Source organism: Emydura macquarii, unplaced genomic scaffold (assembly GCF_026122565.2).
Source record: "Emydura macquarii macquarii isolate MOO-44397 ecotype Brisbane River unplaced genomic scaffold, CSIRO-AGI_Emac_v2 contig_691, whole genome shotgun sequence".
Lineage (NCBI taxonomy): Eukaryota > Metazoa > Chordata > Testudines > Chelidae > Emydura > Emydura macquarii.
Genome location: NW_027130828.1, coordinates 16,263,395 through 16,287,600, shown reverse-complemented (window position 1 = coordinate 16,287,600; position 24,206 = coordinate 16,263,395). Strand labels below are relative to the sequence as shown.

The 24,206-nt window shown below is 49.4% G+C and overlaps 1 protein-coding gene across 1 annotated transcript in view; it reads right to left on the bottom strand.

The window, feature by feature from the left end:
* Nucleotides 1–24,206, bottom strand: part of WHRN (whirlin) — a 98,184-nt gene that overhangs the window by 32,061 nt on the left and 41,917 nt on the right. Inside the window, exons 4-5 of the mRNA XM_067542160.1 lie at nt 8,428–8,630; nt 7,900–7,936 (exon numbers count right to left, since the gene is read on the bottom strand). Of these exons, the coding sequence (XP_067398261.1) occupies nt 7,900–7,936; nt 8,428–8,630 (240 nt within the window). The remainder of the gene's footprint in view (nt 1–7,899; nt 7,937–8,427; nt 8,631–24,206) is intronic.

Genomic DNA, 24,206 nt, shown 5'->3' with positions numbered 1-24,206 from the left:
CCCAGGCAAGAGACAGAAGAGCCAGCCGCTGCAGGAAGGGCAGGGAGCAGCTCCAAAGGGGTTCCGCTGTCGCTGCCAAAGAAGTGTTGAGGAGCAGGCAGAGACCTCGGGAAAGATGTTGACAGGCTTGGCAAAAGGGAGGAGCAGCCCAGGGAAAACGGCAGAGGGACTGAAGGAAAAGTCCTTGGCCGCCTAACCAGGGCTGGGACCCAGAAGAGAGGGTGGGCCCGGGTTCCCCTACCCTTCCCCAGACCAAGAGCGAACATGTGGGCATCAGAAAGAGAAGAGTCAAACATCATGCGCCCCGGATGGAGATTGAGGCCCTGTCTCAAAAGCCACTAGACTGGGGGTCCTGTCCAGGGGTTTTCTATTAACCCATGAAGGGGAATGGACCGAGCAGTGACCTGGCCAGAGGCCATGTATAGTGACAGATGTTTGTGTCACCAGAATGACTGCAGGGGGCATTAGACTGAACACCACCCCCAGACACGGGGAGGCACTCTGGAGGTGAGGCAGGATAACATCCCCATTTTCAAAATCAGCCTCTCAGTTTGGGTGTCCAGGTCTGGACACCTGGGGCTAGATCTCCAGCAGTGCTGAGCACCTGCAGTTCCCATGCAGGGGCGTGTACAAGGGAGGGCAAGCAGGGGCATGGGTCCCCCCAGTCGGCGGGGCAGAGAACTCCTTTGGGGCCAGGGCAGCGAGTTCTTCCAACCCCGGGCCGGGAGATGACAGCTCCTCCAGCTGCCTGGAGAGTGAGCACCACTGGCCGTGAGAGATGGAGTGGGGGAAAAGGTGAGGGGAGAACCAGCTCCTCCGACTGCAGGGGGCGAAGAGGGGGGAGATCCAGCTCCTCCAGCCATGGGGAGCACAGAAAGTGCCCCTCCAAAAGCAGCCACATTTTTATTCCTGTGCATGCCCCTGTTCCCATGGGCTTTAACTGGCGCTCTGGGCACTCAGCCTGCTCGGCAAACAGGGCCCAGGTATCAATGCCGGGCACCCACAAACGAGAGCAACCAGCATCAGAGGCCACTTCTGAAGAACACTGGCCTTAGTTATTCCTAGGCTGGATTTGACCTGGCCTCTTAAACGGGAGGGGGCTCTAGAGAAAGCCTAGCGAGACCACAACCCAGCCCGGATTCATTCTTAGCGCTGAAACCCGAGATTCGTTCTCGTCTTTTTGCTGAAGCGTCTGCATGAGCCTCGTGGTTTTAATATTAACCTTTTCCTTCGGTCCCAGTTCACATCCTTTCACTTGACTAAAGCTTGATATTTAAAGGGAATTTATTGATGTCATGCACGTGACTAGCCTCCACAGCAAGCTACAGAGATGCCTATTGTTCACTAAACAATCCACTGTAATTGCAAGGTGCCTGTTAATTGAAATCAGATGGTTAGCTCTGAAAGGGATTTGGAGTGGGTAGCACTATCAGACAATAGCTTCTCTTTAGAGGGCTGTGTCAGCTCAGAAGCTTGTCCCTCACCAGCAGAAGCCGGACCAGTAAGAGATATTACCTCACCCACCTTGTCTCTCATTTTTGTAGGCGCTTGGCAATCTGCTTCCCTTCAGAGTTGGCAATGATCCAGCCTCCCTCCGTGGTGCCCAGGGCACTGTGCTGAGAGGGGTCAATCTAGGTTCAGCAGTAAAACTGACATCTTGACCGCTCGCAGTCATGAGAGACCTCCCAGCACGATTCACAGATCACAGCCAGCCACCCCTGGCCAGATTCATTCAGCCAACCTGACCTCCCATAGTTTGAATTGGTTATGATGTACCCCACTTCTCTTCTGCCCTGTCGCTGGGCACCGTTAAACAGGTGCCTTGTACCACCCCAGAGGTGGCTGCCCTTCAGTGCTGGGCTAAGTGATTCCTTTATAGAAAAGTTTAGGAAGTGCTTTGGCTCCATTTGGATGACAGGTGATACAGCAAGGAAAGGTCTTTACCATCCAGTAAAGCTAATCTTACGCTTCTAAGAGCAACTGACACCTATGTGGGTTAGGAAGAAGCTATACTGAGGGGCCCCAAAGAGAGTCCCAACCAGTCCTTTTGGTAGGAATGACAGAACTTTGCATGTCCCCGGGGCATTCCAGATGAAGCTCTCAAAGTGCCTTGCAAACAATTAGTTAAATTTCCTCCCACCCTTGAGGTGAGCAAACTGCATTCAGATGGACAAACCGAGGCACAGAGAAGCAGGATGGTCCCTCCTCAGCTGTGATTCCTCTACTCCAGCTCCAGTCTTCACAACAGTCTTTGATCATCCTGGGGATGTCTGCAACCCCCCTCCTGCCAGGACCTGGCATATACCCACCACCTGTTCATGAGGTTTCCTGCCTTTCTACATGGACTCTTCTAGCAACTGAGCGTGGAAGAAGGAAGCAAGGAAACCCATCAAAGAACAGGAATCGGGAGCGGAGAACTGAACAAGCGAGCAGCTAAGATCAAGGTAGAGCTGCAAGCGGCACCACATGTGATCTTTGCAACCGGGTGGGTCAGAAGACGTCACTCAGTGGGGCCCACAGACCAGCACGGCTGGCAGATGACATACGAGTACAGAGAAAGGTGGATAGGTACAAACAGAACCCAGGAATCCTCACCCCTCCTCCCCTAATCCAACCATTGGCACACACACCTCACAGAAGCAGGCACAGAACCCAGGAGTCTTGAGTCTCAGATCAGTGCTCTAACCACTAGACCAAACTGCCTCTGCCAGTGCGTGGGTGATGGGGACAAAGACTGCAGTAGCCTAGGCTTCTGCCAAGAAGGTAGTCACCCCTTCCCCCAAAGATTAAATGCCACGTCTCTAGCTTAGCGTGATTATATGTACCTGTAGCGACAGAGCTAAAATAATTGCTGCAGAGCAGCTGAAGAAAAAAGTGTTTGCCCAGCCCCCCTCAGCTAGCATGGAAGTTATCCCTTCAATAGCCATTGATTTAATATTTTAACACCACTTGTGTTTCTCCTGGGGTGGGCAAGCGTCAGGCTTCTTCCTCTGGGAAGAGACAAAGCAAGATCAACCACAGTTCCCTCTGACCCACCCCCACTGCTGCCAGCTCAGAGCAGAACCCAGACTGAAGAGCCTGCAGCAGAGGATACAGGACAGCCAGCAGTTCCCAGCTGAGTGCTGGGGAGATTCGAGCCTGGCTGAGTTTAAAAGGTTTTTTTCTTTTAGAGCGGTTTCTAACCCTATGTGGTCCCTGAACAGGTCAGGGGTGTGTTGTTCGGCCTTCCTACATCAAGGATGCAAACTGTTGTAAAGAAACAAAAGACCCAAGCAAATAAGTGCCAGGCAAGCCGGGGAAGCAGTGGAAACAGTGTAGGCTGTGAAACATGTTTTGCCAAATAAGGAGTGCAAATCTGTTACCAGCGCACACCACCTGAGCTTCTCAACGCATTTCCATTGAAAAGGAGGGCTCTGCACAGACAGTCGTTAAGGGGAGATGCTGATAATCTCAGCAAATCCTGGGCACCGGATTCCTTCCTGGCTGTGTTGTGGCATGCAGTGCTGAGGTGGGGAGCGACAGGATCTCAGAGTCCTGGTTGTGCTCAGACTGCTGGGTGTTGGAAAGGTCCGAGATGGGTGAACAGAACAGCTGGAAGGGAGCAGCCCAGGCATGACCAGGTAGAAGATGCCACTGGTGCCCAGGAAGTTGCAGCGTTCTAAATTGGCAAGACGCCAGTACCGGTTCCACTCCGTCCTTCTCAGTGTGTACTTTATTCTCATTAAGAAGGCAGAGTGATCTATTATAGCGCATTAATCACAGTCTGCCCCTGCTGTTTCCACTGCGCTCTGAGTTCATAATTACCCACCCAGCTTCTTCTCCCAGGCACAGCGCCGCTTCCAGGTTCCCTGATCTCTCTCCTGCTGATGAGGCTCTGGGGTAGAACTGAGTAAAGCACAGCCCCCAGAGGGCCAGCCCCACTCGCTTCCAGGGAGGAACTTGCCTACTAACACTGCACCAGACCCTGGATCTCAGAGTTGCCTGCAGCTACGGTTAATGCTAAGCTGTCTTGGGCTGAATCAGACCGAAGAGCATCTGCACTCTCCAGGGACCTGCCCAGCGAAGATCATCAGTTTCCATGTCCCTCCATTGAGCACCCGATTATAGTGCAGCCAGCCAGCCCCTTCCATGTTGTCTTAACCCAGGTCTTAAGGAGACCTGCGGGGGAGCTGGCAGGCAGGTGAAAGAATGTGGTGCCCCAGGCCTTTGGTGACCCAGCCTGAGAGCCAGAGAGAACCCCAGGGTCTCTCTTGGTCCAGCAGCCTGAATAAAAAGAATCTGTTTTAGTCTCATTACGACTGAGCCCTGACTCATCTTGCCTGGGGCGGGGAAGGACGCTGGGTGAGCTGAGCAGATGGACCAGGGTGGGTGGCTGTGAGTTATACAGCCAGGAGTTGGGTCAAAGGCTGCTTCCTAGGGTTGTTCTCGCACATGCCCAGGGCTGAGCATTGTATCTTGATGCAGCAGCCAGCCGAGAGACAGAGACAATCAGAGAAACCGAGCGAAGCGGAGGAGGGAGCACGCCCGCGTCACGCACAGCTTCGCTGAGCTCCGGTCTGCCTCCTCCTGGCTCGCTGCACGGCTGTGTGAATAGCCTCAGAGCACAGTCCAGCACTGCACATGGGCACGTGCGACACGTCAGGCAGCTGCCAAACACCTTCACGATAGACTAGACTCTCTCTCCACCCACAGCCTGGAGCAGCTCCAGCCTGCCAGGTGTTACAGGGCTCGGCTCTGATTCTGATGGTTGCCAAGTGTCCCCAGAAGTTCAGCGGGTCACTGATCTTCACCCTCGCCTGCAGGCTTCCGGCAGGTGCGTATACGCTCAGGACAGAGCTGCCTTCAGACTGGTCATTGTGAAGGGGAAAGGCAGAGCTGGTGGCACCCCACACCCAGAGAACGGATTTAGAAAGGGCACCTGTATGCCTGTGGGTGGGCACGCAGGTGAAGGGGTGTGGCTGGTAGGTCTGGCCTGGCTGTGGTAGGGTGTACCCGCCCTCTGGAGCTCCAGGGCTTTCAGATCTGGTCACCCACCTGCCCCGCCCCTGAGACCCAGACCAGTGGCATACACTCTCCCAGCCCCGAATGGCTGGAGACAGTGGAAGGGCCGTGTGAATGCATCATGATCTGCCTGGGATGGAGAGAGCAGATATTAGCCTCTAGGATGTCCCCACTGCGGGGATGCACCCGTTGGTTCCTGGTTGGTCACAGGCTCTGTAAGAATGGCAAGAGACATCCAAACCTGTCTGTCATCCCAGTCAGCCCCCTGTCCCCTGGGGGAAGGGCACTATAAGTGTAATGAACTAGAGTTACGTGGGGGGGAGAGAAAAACCCCTCTGTTCCTGCCAGTTCATCTCGTGAGTCTCATTTCCACAGCGCAATGGATGAAAGCACCGTGAGCGAGTTATTCCATTGCCCAGCAGCCGGTGTGGTCTCGCTCGTGAACCGTTGTGATGCACAGATATTTGCAGCTGCCAGCTGTATCCCAGGGTCTGGCCGGGTTCATCTGTGGTCCTTTACAACTTCCCCCTGAACAGACACATCCCCCGGGAGACCCAAAGAGCGTGGAACGCGAAGCTCCCCATCACCTTTGCAAGAGTTTGGCTCCGTCCTTCTAGCTTTGTCTGTTTGAACGTTTGATGCGTATTAGTGAGATGGGAGATCCAGAGGTAGACAACCCCCAGAGCAGCACAGCTCTCCCCTGGAGGGGGGTTTTAGCCGGCTTCCCCCATCCGGGAATGAATTCGATTACTTTGCCTGATGGAAACTCAGAGCCTCCACCATCTTCACTGGAGTCCTAATACCAGTCACTCCCCACATGTCCGCAGCACTTGCACCAGTGTATGGGCAAGAGGGTCTAATGACCAGGACCACAGAAGGTGGCTGGTGGAAGGGAGGGCAACAGCCAGTTCTCATGATGGAAGGGGATCAGTCTCTTCCTCTCTCCTAAAGAAGGGTCAGCGCCAGCACTTAGATGCCAAGGGCAGCTGGGAAGCACTGAGGAATCAGGAAACATGTTCTTGAAGGGCAGCATCTGGATTGTCTATCAGAGCAGGTGAAAACATGTTTGGTTCTGGTTCCTTCTTCTCTCCTGCAGCTTCCTTATTTCCAAGCCATCTCGTCCCATTTTAGAGCGTAGCCCACTGGACCGGGCACAGGGCTAAGCGCTGGCTCTCAGAATGGCTCTGCTGCCACTAACACTCCATGGGACTGAATCATTAAAGTACTCTGAGATCTATCTCACTTTCCATCAAAGTGCCACAGAAGTGCTCAGTATCATTATGTCATTGGTGCAGCTATAGAATTTCCCCCTGTGGGATCAGACAATTGGTCCATCAACTTGGACATCCTACCTCTACGGTGACCAATACTTGATGCTGCCCAAGGAAGAGGAAATCCCTCCCCCAGCACACAATGCCCCTGGGTAATTGCACAAGGCTGCACATGACGGAAGGGAAGAATTACATCCTGACACCCTTAAGCAATCAACTTACAGCCTGGAGCATGTGAGCTGATGGTCATTACACCTTAGCTTCCATGACTCCTGCTATTTCTGATGGCCATCAAACTATTTAAAAAGCCAGCCATCACATGCATCCTAGGCAAGATGCAACTTCTTTTAGCACCAGAACCTGATGAGAAGTGGGCTATCTTCAGAGCCAACCATACTGCCGATTCAAAGAGCACCGGCAGGTGGCATACACAGATCTCTGTAGCTACAACCCTGATGTGTGTCACGGCTTTCAAAACCTCCCAGAAAGTTGGAATCCAGAATCCTTTGCCACTGCAGCATTTCCGCAAAATCCTTTGCCCCATCACCCTATGGCATCCTGCCACTGCATTGTTGCAATACCACCACTTACTGCCACTGAATGCCACTGCTTATCTATCACCATAAAAACCACTGTGCCCCATGAAAACCCACAGCTAATCCCACCTCTTCCCCCCTCCCCTGGGATAGGAATGGAGCAGAAACTGTGGTGCGCAGGCAAAGGATTGAAGAAATCAGAGCATCATAAATCACAGCAGCCTGCAAAACGCAAAACTCATCCTCCAAGAAGAGGCTGGGGGAGGAGAAGGTCAAAGAAATGGAGGGAGGAGGGGGAGAACTGGGAGGCGGGAGGGAGTGGGGGAGGGAGCCAAGAACCGTTATGATAATTAAACATCTTGTAAGATGCTTTTAATGTTTTTCCGCAAGATAAACCAATGACAACTGGGCATCAATTACCTGCCAGCTGCACTGCCCAGAGACACTGCTTCCCTCCCAGCTCGCAGAGGCTCCAGGAGGCTGGCCCGATCTTTAGAAGAGAGGAGTGGCTGGCAAGCGTTAGGAAGAGGGTGCTACTGAACGGAGGGGCATGGCAAGAAGTGCGATGCAGCGAGGGGGGCCGAGTGACTGGCTGTTGCAGAGCAAGTGCCTTCGAGCTGGGAATTTGCTCAACCCACAACACGCAGAGCTGGATTTCCGGCACCGTGGATTGTTTGGGGCTTTGATTCAGCGTGCTCAAAGAGAGGGTGCTGGATTTGGGTCTCAGATACGCCGGTGCACCAGTGACTCCGCACGCCCCCTGGCGTAACAGCAATCAGAATCTGGCCAAAATTTGGATTGGGACCCAGGTTTAGATTCTGAGTGCCCTAGGATATGGGGGGAGGAGGGGTTTGGTTTCTTAATGGGGGAGAAGGGTGCGGAGCTCACGGAGCACGAGATTTTTACGCTATGACAAAAGAGCACGGAAAGGATGCGAAGACGGCTCTCTTCTCCCCAGCACACCTGTGCTGCCTTCCATTGCATCCTGTCACACAACTGGCTCCCCAGCCTGCCCCGGGCTAAGCCTAATTCCAGCCTGCAGGGACCCCTCAGACATCCCCTTTCATCTCCCCGTGTCTGGAGTCTCTTACCTTTGCCATTGCCTCTGCTGTGTGATCACCGGCTGCCCTGTGAGGAAAGAGAACAACCTTTAGCACCGAGGCAGCTCAGAACAGCCCTAGCGGGCAGAGGGGTGCCGGTATTGGCACAGACCTTACTGAAAGCCTGTTTGCCCCTCCTCCATTGTTCTAGGCTAACAGTAGAGTATTACATTGCAGGCCGTATGTCACAAGCTACTGGGTTCTAGACCACGGGGAGATATGTTCTAGACTCCAGGGCACTGCCCCATACTGCTGGGTTCTAGACTATGGGCCCAGTTTGCTGGGTTCCAGCATATGGGTACGTGTTACCAGATTCTAGGTACGGGCTGCTAGGTTTCTGGGATCCAGATTACAGGTACATAGAGGAGGTTCATAGAACACAGCAGGCCAAGTCATGGAGTACAGGCCACTAATCTCACAAAACGACATCCAGGCGACTCTGTACATCCCACCCAGGATGCTGGCTTGTCGGCCGTACAAAGCGAGGTTCTACAGATCTAGCACAGAACCCGTACAAACCCTGCTGCGTTCACCAGGGTCTCTCCGATCTGGGAGCTTGCTATCCATCTGGTCTCATCCACGGTGGTGCGGGCGTGAGGCAGCCTTCCGATGTCCTTCACCGTCATGATGAGGTGCCGGGACGACTTCAGCAACTTCACCGCCTCGTCGTGAGGTATGCTGAGGAAGCTTCTGCCGTTCACCTCCAGGATCTGATCTCCCACCTGCAGAGCCCGAGAGAAACGGATGAACCGGGTGAGCCTGGCCGAGCACCCAAGCAACCCTTCACGTTAGAGCCAAGTGTTTGGTGTTACCGGGCTATCCCCCGTGCAGCTCAGTGTCATTCCTTATCTACAGAGCAGTGTCCCTCTCCTGGTATTACTGCCCTAGCATTTCCTTTCCTCTTGATATAAAGCCCTGCCTGTGATGGTCACTATCTTGAACTGGGGACCAGCAGAACTGAAAGCGTCAGCTGTTACAGCTTGCACTAAACCACCCACGTGGATGACATCCTATCGTCTGTGGAGCGGGCACAGAGAGGGACCTGTGACCAGCGGGTTACATTTCTGACCCCCTTCAGTATTGCTGGATCAGCCACACCCGCGGGGTGAGTTTCTAAAGGGATCAGCTGCCTTTTAGCAAGTGAAGGTGTGAGCGTACCACGGGAATGCCTACCTGTACTAGCTTTACTCTAGCTAGCATGGGTAACCAGAGCAGTGTAGAGATGGTGGGACAGGCTAGCAACCAGCGTACGAGCTGGCCGGGGAGCCTGGGTATGTACTTGGGTTGCTAGCCCACGCTGCTACATCAACGCTCTTATTGTATGTCTACACATGCTACAATCACACCTTCCCTTGAGTGTAGAGATATCCTTATAGGGACCAACTCAGTGGCCAGGTTTTCCAGAAAGCTGAGCACGTGGGCTGCATGCCGGGTGCTGAGTGCTTTTGAAAACCTGGCCCTTACTTAGGTGTCTAAGAGTATGTCTACCTTGCAGTTAAGACTCATGGCTGGTCTGTGGCAGCTGACTTGGGCTACAGGGCTATTTAATTGCGGAGCAGGTGTAGACGTTCTGCCTTGGGCTGCAGGCTGAGTTCCGGGGCCCTCCCACCCCCCAGGGTGCTAGAGTCCAAGCCTGAACGTCTACACTGCAGCTAAACAGCCCTTTACCCCAAGCCCCGTGAGCCCGTCAGTGGGCATGGGCCAGCCGCAGGTTTTTAATTGCCGTGTACACAGACCCTAGACGGGAGAGGACCTCTTCTGAAAACCTGCTCCCAACTGTGGACGATGAGCAATGATTCTCTGGCCCAGCGCCCTTAGTCCAATCTTGTCCACCAGGCTCCGAAGTGGGGAATGGAGAACATCCCTTTGGGAGCAAATACGGACTGAGGTTTTTAAAAAGGGAACCTAGGTTAGTATTTTCCACTGATTCCGTATTTACCCCGGCCACCCCTCCGCTAACTGCAGCTGCTTACACACGGCCTTGCAGCCTAATGCCTTTGTCCTGCGGTAACCTTCCACTAAGTGCTCCCTCGCGGAGTTCAGTCTCTGCAGTCACACCAGCTCCAGGCTTGCCTTCAAATTCTCTCGCAGTTCCTCCCCTCCGGTGAGAAGCTGAGCTAGCTGGATTTCTCCTTGGGCTGGTGTCTCAGTATCACACAGCTGTCCTCAGCCGAATGCAGAAACCAGTCAGATGGTCCCTGGTGAGCGGTATTTCTCACCCAGCAGACATGTAGGTAATTAAAGGCTTTGATGCACCAGTGGGCCAGGGCTGCATTGATTCTCCAGTAGCAGATCTGTGTCGCTGCCCATGGCTTCTCTCCCTGGGACCTGCTAGGAGCTAACACACTCTGCAACCTCTTCTGTTTGTGCTCCCTGGGGAAATCACCCATTTTATTACCCTCCCGTCCCTCGCAATCTAAGCCTCATCTTATTCAAGACAGCAGGATCTGACTCTAAATTTACTGGCTAGATTAACTCTGTCCTCGTATTCTGTAATCACTCCTAAATCCCTAGCTGATTTCCCAGCCCCCACACAGCACTTACAAACCAAGCCAGTTAAACAAATCAGCCCAGAGCTGGGAAAACACTTCTCTCCCCTAATCAGTGCCATGTCAGCTGTTCACCCTTCCAAGTCCTGATGAAAGCTGGACTTGGTTCCCTTTTGAGCTGCAAATCCTGGTTTGTGGCTCTGGGTAATTCACTCCAGGACTTGAAGCACACACATTTTGCATGATACATTGCACTGTTTTTATCTCCCCTGCTGTTAATCCATTTGCAACTTGCACCCACTCAGGGCAAGGAGCGTTGCTGCCTCGTGTGGGCTGGCTTCTTGGAGCTCCATCACCAGGTCTCAGGGGAAACCAGTTTATAAACTCTGTGGCTCAGGCTTCCGTGCTGCTGGAGCCAGATGGTGGCTGCCTGGAATCTTACATAGACCTATTTGGGATGCATCATTTTACAGCACAACTGAGTGTTTTATCTGCAGCAAGAAGTCCATCTCCTGGCATGACAGCACACAGCCCTCTGCAAAAAAGGTTGGGGCAGGCACCTCACTCTCATTCCTTGTCTTGAAAATCCACTGGGGAGTCACTGGCAGAGTGAACAACTGGCCACTTCAAACTTCTCAGTGTCACTGACCTGCCTATCAGGGCCACTTGGATCACCCAGGCAACAGCACAGAAAGAACTCAGATCCTGATCCTGCTGCAAAAGCACAGCAATCACCAGCTGAGCTAAAGGAGAATCCCCATCAGCTGTTAACAGTATAAGACATATGACACACAGCAGAGCAGTTCTGAGTCTATCCAGTAGAGGGCAAAGGTCAGTTCAGCACAGTCACTGTGAAATTATTTCTTCCTTGTGGAGTTGTGCTCTTTGTTTGTGCCTTTATGTTAGCAGTAGGCACCCAGACAGTTAGCCAAAATGGGCCAACCTGTGAACCTCGAGGGAGTTTGTATCCAGGGTCCCAGCAGACCAGTCTCTGCACTCCATCCATTTACATGCAGTGTTCTGAAACCCCCTCGGTTAAAAATAACTCCAAACAACACAAAAATAGACAGAGGTCTTCCCCACTCACTGGGATTCTTCCTGAGCAGAATGCTGGCAGCTGACACCTTTTCCTTCCCTCTCCCTGCTCACTTGCATGCAGTCGACCGGCCATAAATCACCTGAAAACGTTATGAGACTCCAATCCCTGACTGCAGCATCTGGGGTTAATTCCACAGCGTCTCCCTCCTGCTTCCAAATCCAGGCCAGCTTCGGGGTTGAGGACCAGGGACGAGACTTCATCTCTTTCTTCTGCCTCTTAGCTCCCCCCTGACCATTGTTAAGATAACTGTCATTTCATTTCACAGCCCGTGTCAGAGGCTTCCTCGGGACGCTCTGCACTGCTTGATGGGCATCATTCTTTTGGGCCTTTTTTTTTTTTTTTTTGGCTTCCAGTGTATCCAAATCGGCTCCTCCCTCCACTCGGTATCACGATCCCCTATGTTTCTGATAAGTGACTTCTTTGAAACAGCTCCTTCGTATCTTTGCTTAACCACAGCCTTCCGCTCCGCTTCGTCAGAACAAAAGTCTATTCTCTCAGCGGAATGTGCCGTTACCTTCAATAACTCCCCGCTTTTGGGGGGGGCGGGGGAAGGGGGGGAGCTGGAATTTCTGAAGCTAAATATAATAAAATGAGAAATCAGTTCTTGCTTGGCTCCTTCTGACTGCTGCAGGGCCCAGGAAATCTGAGAGCCTGCAGGGCTGATTCCACACGTTTTGCTCTCATACAGTTTTTGCATCAGTGTTGGCCAGATCCTCAGGGCAGGAATGGAGAATATTGCAGTGGCAGATGGGGAAAATCATGCTGGATGAACTGGGTGGGGTCTTGCCTTGAGACAGGGCCTCAAGACACTGCAAACACAAGCATGGCATGGACCCTGGTTGCAGCCCTGTTACAAACATAGGACCAACTTAGATGGAGACTTGAGTTTGCACTTCAAGCCGGGGCTTCGCTCGTGCAGACAAACCTGTGCTGGCTCTGCTCGAGCGAGGGCACTAAGCGGAAGGGTAGTCGCAGCAGAGCGAGCGCACGGAGCTCTACGTGTAGACGTACCTGACCCTTGACCGTACCCATGTTTCACCGTTAGGTGAATGCTTTGGTCCAACCAAGCCTTGAGAGGCATTATCTGGCTTTGTCCGTTGTACGCTCCCAAACTGGAAGCGTGGACCACTTAACTCTGACGGAAGTCAGAAGCAACCCCACTGCAGCCAGTGGAGATATTTACCAGTGTACGACCAGTCTGAGAGGAGAATCAGGCCATGTCAGTAAGCTGTTGAGGGGACAACTGTGTTGTAACCAAGTGTCCCTGCCATGGTGTCATTTGCAGTGAGGGTAGAGTCCTAGACCGATCTGGAGTCCATAGACTCAGAGAGTGCACCAGGAGGAACATGAGTTTTCCATTCCAAATGGGGCAGACCATTTCTTCCTGAGCCAGATTCGTATCCAAAGGAGTGAGACTCTCTAGCGGTGCCAGCCTGCTCCAGCTCTCCCCAGAGGATGCGATCACCTCCTCCTCATTTCTGCAGAGCCCCTCTGGGACTCAAGCACGTCACCCCATCACCTCAGAGGTTGCCATTAAATACATTCAGTTTAATAACCAAGCAAAGCACCATTATCCTGAATCATACCTCAGCTAACAGCCATATTCGCGTGCTTGCTGCAGTCTTAATTGTTATTACATTTTGTTTTATTTTGCTTGGAAATCACTCTTTAAAAAAAAAAAAAAAAAAGTAGACATTTAAAGGGGCCAGTCCCCATTTCCACTCCCCAGGGCCGAGTTGATATGGGCAATCCAGCTTCAGAGTGCAAAATGAAACTCATGCTTAAAAGAACAGAACCAACTCATCCAAGAAATCCTCTGAGACCTTCAACAGCCAAGCAAAGGCACGGGCCAGATCCCACTCTGAACTGCACATGCGGTAAAGCCAGAGTAATGTTGTGAAGTTACTCCAGATACACGCTAGGGCTCAGTCAGAGCCGAATTAGTGCAATGGCTTCAAAATAGGATCAAGTGTCCAATCCTGTGTGGAGAGTGCATATTTCTTGCTCCTGTTATTTTAAGAAATTACAGAAGACATCCTAAATTCAAAGGGCAGGAGCCAAGTGAGCTACTTATCCATAGTACAGAAGTCACAGGATGAACTTTTCTTTGTTGTATATGTTGTATGCCCTGCTAATAGCTGGCCCAGTAAAGGATAACAGCCTAATACTGCCAGCTGCTAGCAGAGATGCTCCTTTAGCTCCAGTGATAGAGGTCTGTGCTGGACTCCTGAAGGAGATAAGTTCAAATCCTGCTCTCAGCCCACAGGGATGTTTGTTGCACACAGCGAGTGGGTTAAAGCTACTGCTCCTTGTGGGCACAGGAGTGTCCTTGGAACTGTATCTCCCAAGGAACAGGAGTCTGCTCATGGCCAAGAGTGCCATAGCAGCCACATGTCTGTATCTGCTCCGGAGGGGGTGTAAATGGCCTTTGGCGCACCCTCGAGAGTCAGCCCAGGATGAAGGTAAATGGTTACCAGGGCAGTTACAGGCGGGTGGGGACAGACACAGGAAACAGGGCTGCCAGGATGGACATCCCCCACCACACCCCAATGGAGAGTCAACCTGCCCTATGCATTCCATGCAAGACCATTCCAGGGGAACGTACATCGACTCGTGCATTAGCTCTGCCATGCTGGCAGCTGGGGGATTTCCCACCGAATGAGAGTTAAAATCGGCAGACTTGCTCTCTGCAAGACACAGTGAGCCCTGGAGGGTGACAACTGCAGGTGATGGACTAGGAGTCCCTAGAATCACATGGAAACCCAAGAGAGGCAGGCAGGTAGGTAGGTAGCACTGCCCCACAAACTGAACAGCAGCTGTTCTGCCTTGGACCCAGCATAGGGCAGCGTTCCCCCTAACACTGACAGCTAGGGCCCTACACTCCAGTCAAAGACCTCGTTGTGGTGTGGTAGGTTATCATCTGTATTTCAGAGATGGGTGGACTAAGGCAGAGAAGCTGATTTGCAGAGAGAAGTCAACATTGGAACTGACTCCTAGTCCTCACATTCAGACCCCAACTCGGTCTCACCCTGGGCCAGCCACACAGCTGAAACTAACTAAACTCTCAAAGCATCTTGTCCCAGACTGCGCTGGGTCTCATGTAAAACCTGGGAAGATTCTTTGGGTGCTCTCTCGACTTTCGTTGTTTCTACAACCTGGCCTGAAACACAGATGGGCCACATCCTGCTTTCAGTTATACTGGTGCAATTCCAGACTATTGCACGGGACCATAATCTTAGTGATCTAGCACAAAACCACTCTCCTCTTTTCCTCTCTAACCCTCCCTCCACTTTAGAAGTGGAGGACAGCCTGCAAGGAAATGACCTTCCAACAGAAGAAGACAGAAAAGAGCTGGGGACATGACAAAGCAAACTAGTACTGGGCCTTTAACAGTTGCTGCTGATGAATGCATGGGCCACATTTTGCTTTCATTACCGGTGTAATTCCATTTATTTCAGTGCAACTGAGAGCAGAATTTGGCCGTGTGTGTCAAGGATAAAGCATCAGGAGACCTAGGTTTTTGTCCTGACACAGACTAGCTTGCAAAAGTCATTTAACTTGTGTGCTAGGCTGGGAACAGTGATCAGTCTTCTGGTGATCAGCCTGCTTTATCGCCCCCATTATCACAGTACTGGAGCCTCACAATCTTTATCCTCACACAACCCTGTGAGGTAGGACACAGCGAGACTAAGTGACTTGCCCAAGATTTAAACTTGGGTTTCCCAAATCTGCAACTATCACCCTAACCACTGGGCCATCCTCTCTTCAGAACAAAAATCCACAAGGAAAAATGCTACACAATATTATTGCACTTATGACTGTGTGGGTCAGGGCAGGGCTGTAGCTTCCAATCACCACACACCCCATGGCACCAGAAAATATTGCAGCCTCTGCCTCGAAAGGTGTCTCTTTGGGCAGCACGACTGGAGCAAGGCCAGTCTCTACTCTCCAAACATTAAGATTTCACCCCGAGTTCCCCAGTCTGCTGGGAAGGGTTTGATGGGATTGTTTGTGCTCTGAAGGGGATAGATAATCTGGCCACGGTGCAGGCTGGCAACAGAGCCACTTGCTGTTGTCTGCTTTTGTCATCCTGGTGCCATAATCTCTTGCTGATCTCTTTAAGAGGCAAAACTGCTTAATTGCACTGCCTACTGCCAGCCAGTCTGCGCTGTGATTGCCTTCCATTGAGAACCTCCACAAAACTGATAGGAATGGAGGCAGGCACGGAAGAGAATCCTCTGCTAGCCAGGTTTTAGGTCCTGGCTCATGAGCTCAGCCCCCTTTCATTCACAACGCTGCTCTCAGGTAAAGTGCATGTGTACTACACAGAGAAACGTGCCTCACTTCTCCCTATCCCACTGTGTGTAATGGACTATACCTTTAAGAAACTTGGTCAGAGATCAGACTAGGAAGTGCAAAGAGTTGGATCTGGGTGTGGTATATGCAGAATGAGTAAAACTAAAATAAAGGGCTGCTGGACCCTCCTGGTTCGTGTCTCTGTTTTAGCTCCCTCCATGTCTGATACCAGACTAGACACTTGACACTGGGAAGCTACACCCTGCTTGTGTTGCATAGCGTTGTTCTGATCCATATTGAGGTGCTGTTCCATGCCAGGGGTGGCTGGATGTCTGTGGCAGGTGAAGTGATCCCTGTGTATAATTTACTCAGGGCTCTGGGTTTCTTTGGTATGAAATCCCCATTTCACAAAGGAGATTTCTAACTAATGACTTGCTCTCTGCCTGATAAACCAGGACTCATTTGATCCCTTGAGATTTCCAAGTGTGAAATGGAAATCCTATTGATATTAGTAAATGCATGTAACTATGTGAATGCAACAGAGGATTGCACACAATGCAGGGAAAATTATTTGTAGAGCAGTGCAAGGACATACACATCAGAAGGAATGACAAATGCACTTGGATGGCTTCTAAATCAATAGTAACTAAACAGGAAAAAGACCTAGGCGTCCTGCGGGACAGGTCAATGGACATCTTCTCAATATGCAGGGGTGGTTTAAACAAAGGAAACAAGATGTTGTGTTAAGGCAGACAGAGAATAGCCCCCAAACTATTCTATAGATCAACTGTATGACCTCACTCAGAGTACACTCTTCAGCTGTGGTCATTCTCAGCTCAGAGAGGATACCAGCAGAAATAGAAAACGTCCCAGAGGAGGGCAACAGAGATGATTAGTATCATTCAAAGGCTTCCAGGCAAGGACAGATTAAAAAGATTCGGACTGTTAAATGTAGAGAGCAGACATGTGAGAGGGGACATGGCAGAGGTATCCAAAATACTGAATGAAGTAGAGAAGATAAGTCAGGTGCTCTCATTTACCCTCCTTCATAATAAAAGAACAAGGGGCATTCGATTAAAGGGAAAGGCAGCACATTCTAAATTGATCCGAGGAAATCAGTTCTGATTCTGGACACAATCTGTGGAACTCTGTACCACAAGTTAGCACCGAGGCTAAAAGTTCAGTAGAGGAATTAGATCTTTATAAGAGCTAAAGGCCCAGTACTGTAACTCAGCCAACCTGGGTTCTATTCTCAGCTCTGCACTTGGCCTACTGGGTGACCTTGAATAAGTCACCTCACCTCTGTGCCTCAGTTTCCTGCTCTGTAAAATGGGGATAATGATATTGCCCTCCTTGGTAAAGTGCATTGAGATCTATGGATATAAATTATTTGATATACTGTAGCACCTCAGAGTTACAAATGCCACAGTTATGAATTGATCAGTCAACCACACATCTCATTTGGAACTGGACGTACGCAACCAGGCAGCATCAGAGGAAAAAAAACAAAAACAAATAAAAAACAAATACAGTACAGTACTGTTTTAAACGTAAACTACTAAAAAAAAAAAGGGAAAGCAGCATTTTTCTTCTGTATAGTAAGGTTTCAAAGCAGTATTAAGTCAGTGGTCAGTTGCAAACTTTTGAAAGAACACCCATAATCTTTTGTTCTGAGTTACGAACATTTCAGAGTTATGAACAACCTCCATTCCCGAGGTGTTCATGACTCTGAGGTTCTCCTGTACGTATTAATTCCTAGAGCTTTTCATTAATCCAAGTGCTTTACAAAGGCCAGTAGCATTATCCCCATTTTACAGATGGGAAACTGAGGCACAGAGAAGTGACATATTTCCCAAGGTCACCCAGCAGGCCAGTGCCAGAGCCAGGAATTGGACCCATGTCTCCCAATTCCCAGGATAGAGCTCTAACCAGTAGGAAACACTACCTCCCCTTCTATCGTTAAACTAGCATAAAAAATCTGTAAGTGATACAAGCTCTTATGCTTCAGATTATGAATTAACCAGTAGCTGATTGGGGGTAAGGCAGAAACTTTCCTTCAGAGCAGGTTATTCCATAAGTGTCCAATGTCTGCTACAGATATAGGACCCCAGTCTCTTCCTACGTGCAACTCCCCTAGAGTCAGAGTTAAACTGAGAACCAGGCCCAACGTTTCCATAATTTCTATATAAATGCAGCCGTGTTGGAAACAGGTCCTGCTTCTGCCATCTCTGCAGAACCACCTCATTCTGTGCTATTGCAGCTCAGGTGGTATCTGACTATTGTGTCTCTCCAGCAGACAGGTCCGGTCCAGTAACCCAAGCCTCATTCACGCAGCCCTTGTGAAAATGGCACTTTCCAGCAAGTCAGACTGTGACAGCACCCACAACAGGGCTGAGCCAACAAACTAATGCAGCTGCTACTCTGGGATGGACTATTCCCCCTTCTGATTACCACCTCATCCCTTGCACGGCATTGCATCTTGCAATGAAGGAGCTCAAAGTGCTTTGACAAGAAGCATCATCATTATCCAAATTGTACACAAGAGAAAACGGGCAGCGAGAATTTCCCATCATTGCTCTCATTGTTGCGGAGGGAATAGTTGTGGGTAGATTACTGATTCATGAAACGTCAGATAATCTAAGCTCAATCAGCTTCATTGAACAGCGAAATCAGCCCAGACAGAAAGGGTTAACATTTTACTCAGTCCTGGGAAGCAGTTCTCAGTCTGTGTCTGCTCCAAAGTGTGAGTTTAATTTGAGTTATTTTTACACGATACTTGTTTATGGCAAGCAGGAGATTAATACACATCACTCCCTTTTTCACAGGTTCATTTCACACAATGCCATTCCAGATGCCAATAGACCGTAAAGTACAAATAGTATTAGACACATGATGTGAACTACTGTTTTGTACTCCAGTGCCTAGCAACATTAATGTATAATATTCCTGACAGGATCCCACATGCACATACAAAAAAACCAGCCTTGAACAATTTAACTCCTCAGTAAATTTCCACAATAAACCTTAATAACTGCAAAAGCATGCAGGGAGTTTGGTTTTTAGCTTAGCATAAGCATCCTGGTTCATTTTATAATACTGGCTAACAGGATGGTGGTAAAACATCAGTAGCAGCCGATGCCCTGGGTATGGTAGCAGTCCTACCAGCTGCGGAGATGCTAGGAAGAAAGGGCTAGTGAAGACAAGGCCAGAGACTCACTCCAGATTTCACCAGGAGTCAGAAATACAACTTGGGTCTCCTACCTCCTAGTCCCCTGTGTCACTGAGCAGAGCCCACTAGGACATCTGAGCTGGCAGTGCAATGGGAAGAAGAAAGCCAATGTAAGTAGTTGTAACATAGCCTCTGAAAAGGACTGGTACAAAACAGAGCTGATGATTGGTGGCCTGGAAGGCCAGCTCTCCATATTTCTGTATGGCTTCTTGCTGCCTCTCCTGGTAACAGCAGCAAAGGGTTTGGAGCAAGAGGCTTATAACAGCCAGTTGCCCTGAACTCACTTGCTCTGTTCCTGCCTTGGCTTTCCCCAGTGGAAGGTGCTCCAGGATCAGGCCCTGAGTTTCTAAGATGGCTCTGGAAGTGTCTAAGCTGGTGCGATACTGAAACCAGGAAAACTGGAGGAAGGACTGCAAACAGGTTCAGACAGACAGCAAACTTAGCAGCCAGCTGCTTTGTTAGAGTGAGTTTGTCATGAGTTCTGATGTGCTCAGAGATCAGAATTCACAAATCAGCACCAAATCCCTTCACAATCTGCTGGCTTTAAACCAGAGTTCAAAAAATTCCTAACCACCATAGGAACAAATAGGATAAATTACGCAACAGCTTAGCCTGCTAAGAAGAATGCACATCGGGGTGAAGAAGCCTTGAATTAAACATGCAGTGAGTATCATCTCCTGGGCCTCTTTAATGCACTGAGCAATCCATACTGGGCTGAAGTTTTGCTGCTAAAATAAGGAGTGTCCACCAGCCCATTGCAGCACTAAACTGATGAAAATTCAAATTCCATCAAGGAGATTTATTGCAATTATGAATCTTTAATAGGTTTTCATATCAAGTCTTAAATTTTCATTTTTTTTGTCCAAGACGGATATGCAGTTTTAATGAGCCATCTTATAACTATTTCATAGAAGTCCAAAACCCCAGCAAGCCCTCTCTCTAATAAGGAGTCTGGGGAAAGGAGCAGAGAAAGGAAAGGGAAAGCATCCTGATTAGATTTGGCATTACAGATGCGGAGCAGAGCAGGACAGAAGACTGTGGTGGGGTGCAGCACAAGCAATTTAGGCTGTTATAACAGTGCCGTAGGGTGACAGTAGTACACAGTTTCTGGTGCTGTTTTGTTTGTGCTCCAGCAGAACGGACACTAACTTGGAGTCAGAAGACTCAAGTTCTAGTTGTCTCTGCTACTGACCTGCTGCATAACCTTTGACAGGTCACTTCATCTATCAGCAACCTGATTCACCTCCTGTTTGCCTTTGCCTATTTAGCTTATTAGATCTTCAGGGCAGAGAAGTCACCAAGGCTGTCCAGCAAGATTTACTCTTTATAAACTCTTCCTGCTTCTTGCTTGCAGGTCCAGGACTCTCTATGGGTAGTACTTGGCACCAGTATTTTGGGTCAGATTTTCAAAAGTGCTCAGCTCTCAGTAGTTCTCATTGTTGACACCCAATGTGATAAACCCTTCTGCAAATCTGGCTCTAAGTTTCCAGTGCAGTGATTTTTCTCTTTCAATACTTCTCCCCTTATTTCTTCCTTTATTCCCCTTATAGGAGCTAGAGTTGTAGCACAGTAATTGCCAGGATCAACTTTTTAAAACTAGCACTACATTTTCTCTTCTCCAGTCATTAGTTGTCCTTGGCATATGAAAAATGGTTATTGGTGTTAATTAGTAAAATCCCTGGCAAAGTGTACATAATCTGGACTGACTGATATGTGCATGCTCTATTTTTCCAAGTATTCTGTCATTTGCTTTTCATCAAAAACTATTTTTACAGGATCTGTAACTTATAGGTTTATTTTGCTTGTAGTTTCTCCTCTCTTCTTAATTCCAGCAGTATTTACAGGCCCTAACTGAGATTGGGACTTCATGGTGGAATATTACAGTCACTGCTAGGTACCTCATTATGAGGAGTTCAGAAAGCAGGAAAAGTGATGGGTGGCTGGAAGGACTGATTTATGAAGTAAGATTAAAAGGGCTGACTAGGTCTGGTTAGGCTAAGGAATAACTAAGGAAGGACAGTCTATAGTATCAGAAGGATGCAAGGATAGGGAAGGGACTATTTATAGGGATTCCCAGAATTAAGGCTAGCCATTAGCTTCTATTTTTCATTAAAGAAACTTATTCAGAGGCAGGTTCTGAAAATTCTGTCAAAAGTTTCATGGCCAGATAAACATAACATATGGCCTGGGGCATAAATATTTAAATGCTGATCATTTATAATGATCAAGTCTGTTTTCTTCTGATACCTGAAGAACTCTCTGTTTCACGGCTGGGATGTTCTAATGTTCTAGCTATGAAATGGAGCTAGGTGAGGATAGCTCTTCTGAATTGCAATGAGATTTTAATTAGCTGGCAGTGGGATTTCTGTCCAATCACCAAATGCTTTGCACTGTCCATGTAAAGATCAGGAAACCCTTACCTAACCTTTTGCCCTACTGGAGTAAGTAGTATTCCCATTGGGCTTTTGGGGGACCTGAAGCTCAGAGAGGTTAAGGTGATGCTTTAATAGTCTTGAAAGCATCAACACCCACTGGCTTTCTTGGTTGCTCAGGCAGTGTTCGGCGCCTTTGAAAAATCAGGCCATGGGAGCTGAAGTTTACACATCTAACCCCCTCTTTGTATTGTCCTCATGTGTTTATTGTCTCCACCAGTTGCTTTCCACCCAATACTGGCTGTCTGTAAGTGACTTGCCCCAGGTCACATAGGAAATCTGTGGCAAAGCTGGGAAGGAAACCCACATCACCTGAATCCCAGTCTAGCACTTTAACCATAAGGCTATCCTTCAGCTGGATGATATTTATTGACCCCTTGAGTGAACACCGAGTAGCACTGGAGTTAACAATCCACTTATAAAATGATCATGCACCATATTAAATATAGCCAGGGCAGCTAATAAATCGGCTTAATATGCCAATTGATGTCAATAGGAGTCTTCCCAGCCACTCCAGTGGCTGTTGGATCGTGCCCCTAGGGAACAGAAGTCTTTCTATTTGCCTGGTCTAACATGTTACTTGGAAAGTCTTGTTTAACTTCAGTTTCTTTCCACATCTTAGCAGGTCTCTCTGTGCCTCGGGCTATATTCCCTTAGGGAGTGTATGTGCATTCTATAGTCTAAGTATCATCCTACATGATTCAGAACAGGACACAGAGGCCCCTTTCTTTTCCTCCTGCCACCAAATATTTCCAAATGTACAGCTCGCAGTGTACACAAATCAGGGGGAAGGAAATCTATAGAAGTATGCAGAACCTGGCGTTCAGCAAAGCATCCTGGCACTCACAAATCAGTTATAAGGAAACAGTACAGCGAGGAGAGCGAGGCGTAAAGAATCAATAAGCAGAGCTGTAATGTGAAAACAAAGCTCGCGGCACGAAGCCTTGCACAGAAAACACCACCCACTCTTAAATCCTCACCTGGTGAAGGTGGAAAACAACAACACAGGGTTAGGCGGTGCATTTTTAAAGAAGCTTATCCAATTATTTTCTTCCCTCCCCTGTCTTGGAGATGAAACGATAGGTGGAGAGAGAGTGCTCTGCATTATAAGTGGTAATAATCAGAGAGGCTGATAACAGAAGGCTGTATTCTTGATATGCCCCCTATTACTTTTTCTTAGACACATATCCATTGGCCCCATTGTCCATTAGCTGCACCAGCCTCCTCAGTGTATCTGGCTGAGTTAGGAAAAGCAGCAATTTTCTCTGGGTGACGACAGGGGCTGGTTGAGGGAGCTTGGTGGAACATGGCGGCATCGATTATGAAATAAACAGAAAATAATCACAGGGAAAGGAGACCAGTTCCTCTCCCTCTACTGCCATTAATCTTTCAGGCTTTCAGTGTTTACAAGGGAGAGCCTGACAGGCCGGTGCTGGGAACACATAGACTTGATCTCAGGAGACCAGCCCTCCATCTCAGCCAAGTGACTTGCGTTATGTCCGAAGGCACAGGCTGTTTTCTGTTTACGTCAGGGGGAAAAAAATGCAGATGCTGTGCTATGGCAAATAGGAATGGGATAGCACTGCTGTCCGGACACTGCATCTGCCCTGGAGCACTGTTCCTGCTACCCCTGGAGTACATGAACTAGGGGGAGTGTCAATATCTCCCCAGGAAGAGAGAACACAAAGAACAGGTGTTTAAAAAGACCTGGTATGGGAGAGTGGTTTCAAGGGGACAAGACCACAATCTCAGACACCATGTGACAAGGGTGGTATAAGAAGCTGAATAGAATGGGGATGGTCTAGCACTGGGACTGTGGGTTTGGAGGGGTAACCGGGAGTTGAAAGGCTGCAGGAAGGTAAGCCTTCTGTCTAAGTAAGGGACCGATCCGGCCCCCAGCACCGCAGTGTCAGAGCATCTCACAATCTTGAATGTGTTTATCCTCACAACACCATGTGAGGCAGGGCGGTGCTATCATCCCCCTTGTATAAATGGGAAACTGAGACACTGAAAAGTCGAATGACTTGCCCCAGGTCACACAGGAAGTCTGTGGCAGAGCAGTGAACTGAACCTGGATCACCCAAATCTGAGACTAGCACCCTAACCATTGGCCCGTCCTTCCTCTCCAGCCGCCGATCTCAGGCAATTTAGCACAGGCACCCTGGTTTCAAAAGGGCAGTGATGTGAGGAAGTGCGATTAGCGTGGCACCGCAGAAAGTTTAGCAGTGGGGAAGCGGGAGTAATTTACCAGCCCATCACATGGGCAGTGGGACCAGGGAGAATTACACCTCAATCCCTGATAATCCAGGCCTTTGTCTGAGGTTTGAGGGAACATACAAAGCTGATTATAAAGAGTTTGTTAGTCCTACACTGAAGCAATAGGCACAGTCTATTAATTAATTTCCAAGGGAACTCCCCCTCCCAAATCACCTTACCCTCAGCCGCTGCTGGATTGCATTGTAACAGATGACGAGCACAAAGGTGTGATCCCCGGGAGATGAGCCATTTAGAGAAATGCCAACAGAACTGGGTTATTTTGAGCGGCACAGCCAGAAATTACAGCTTGTAAAACCTGCTTCTGAAACACGCTCCCAATCAGAGGAGCTAAGGAATACCCCAGAGCCCAACGTGTCTCTTTACAACTCCTTTACAATTTTACTGTCTGCTATTAAATCATTTTCTAGCGCATCTGCCCCCAAAGCCTGCTCTTCCAGGCACAGCTGAGTTGCCACATTTCCCCTCTCTCCTGGCTA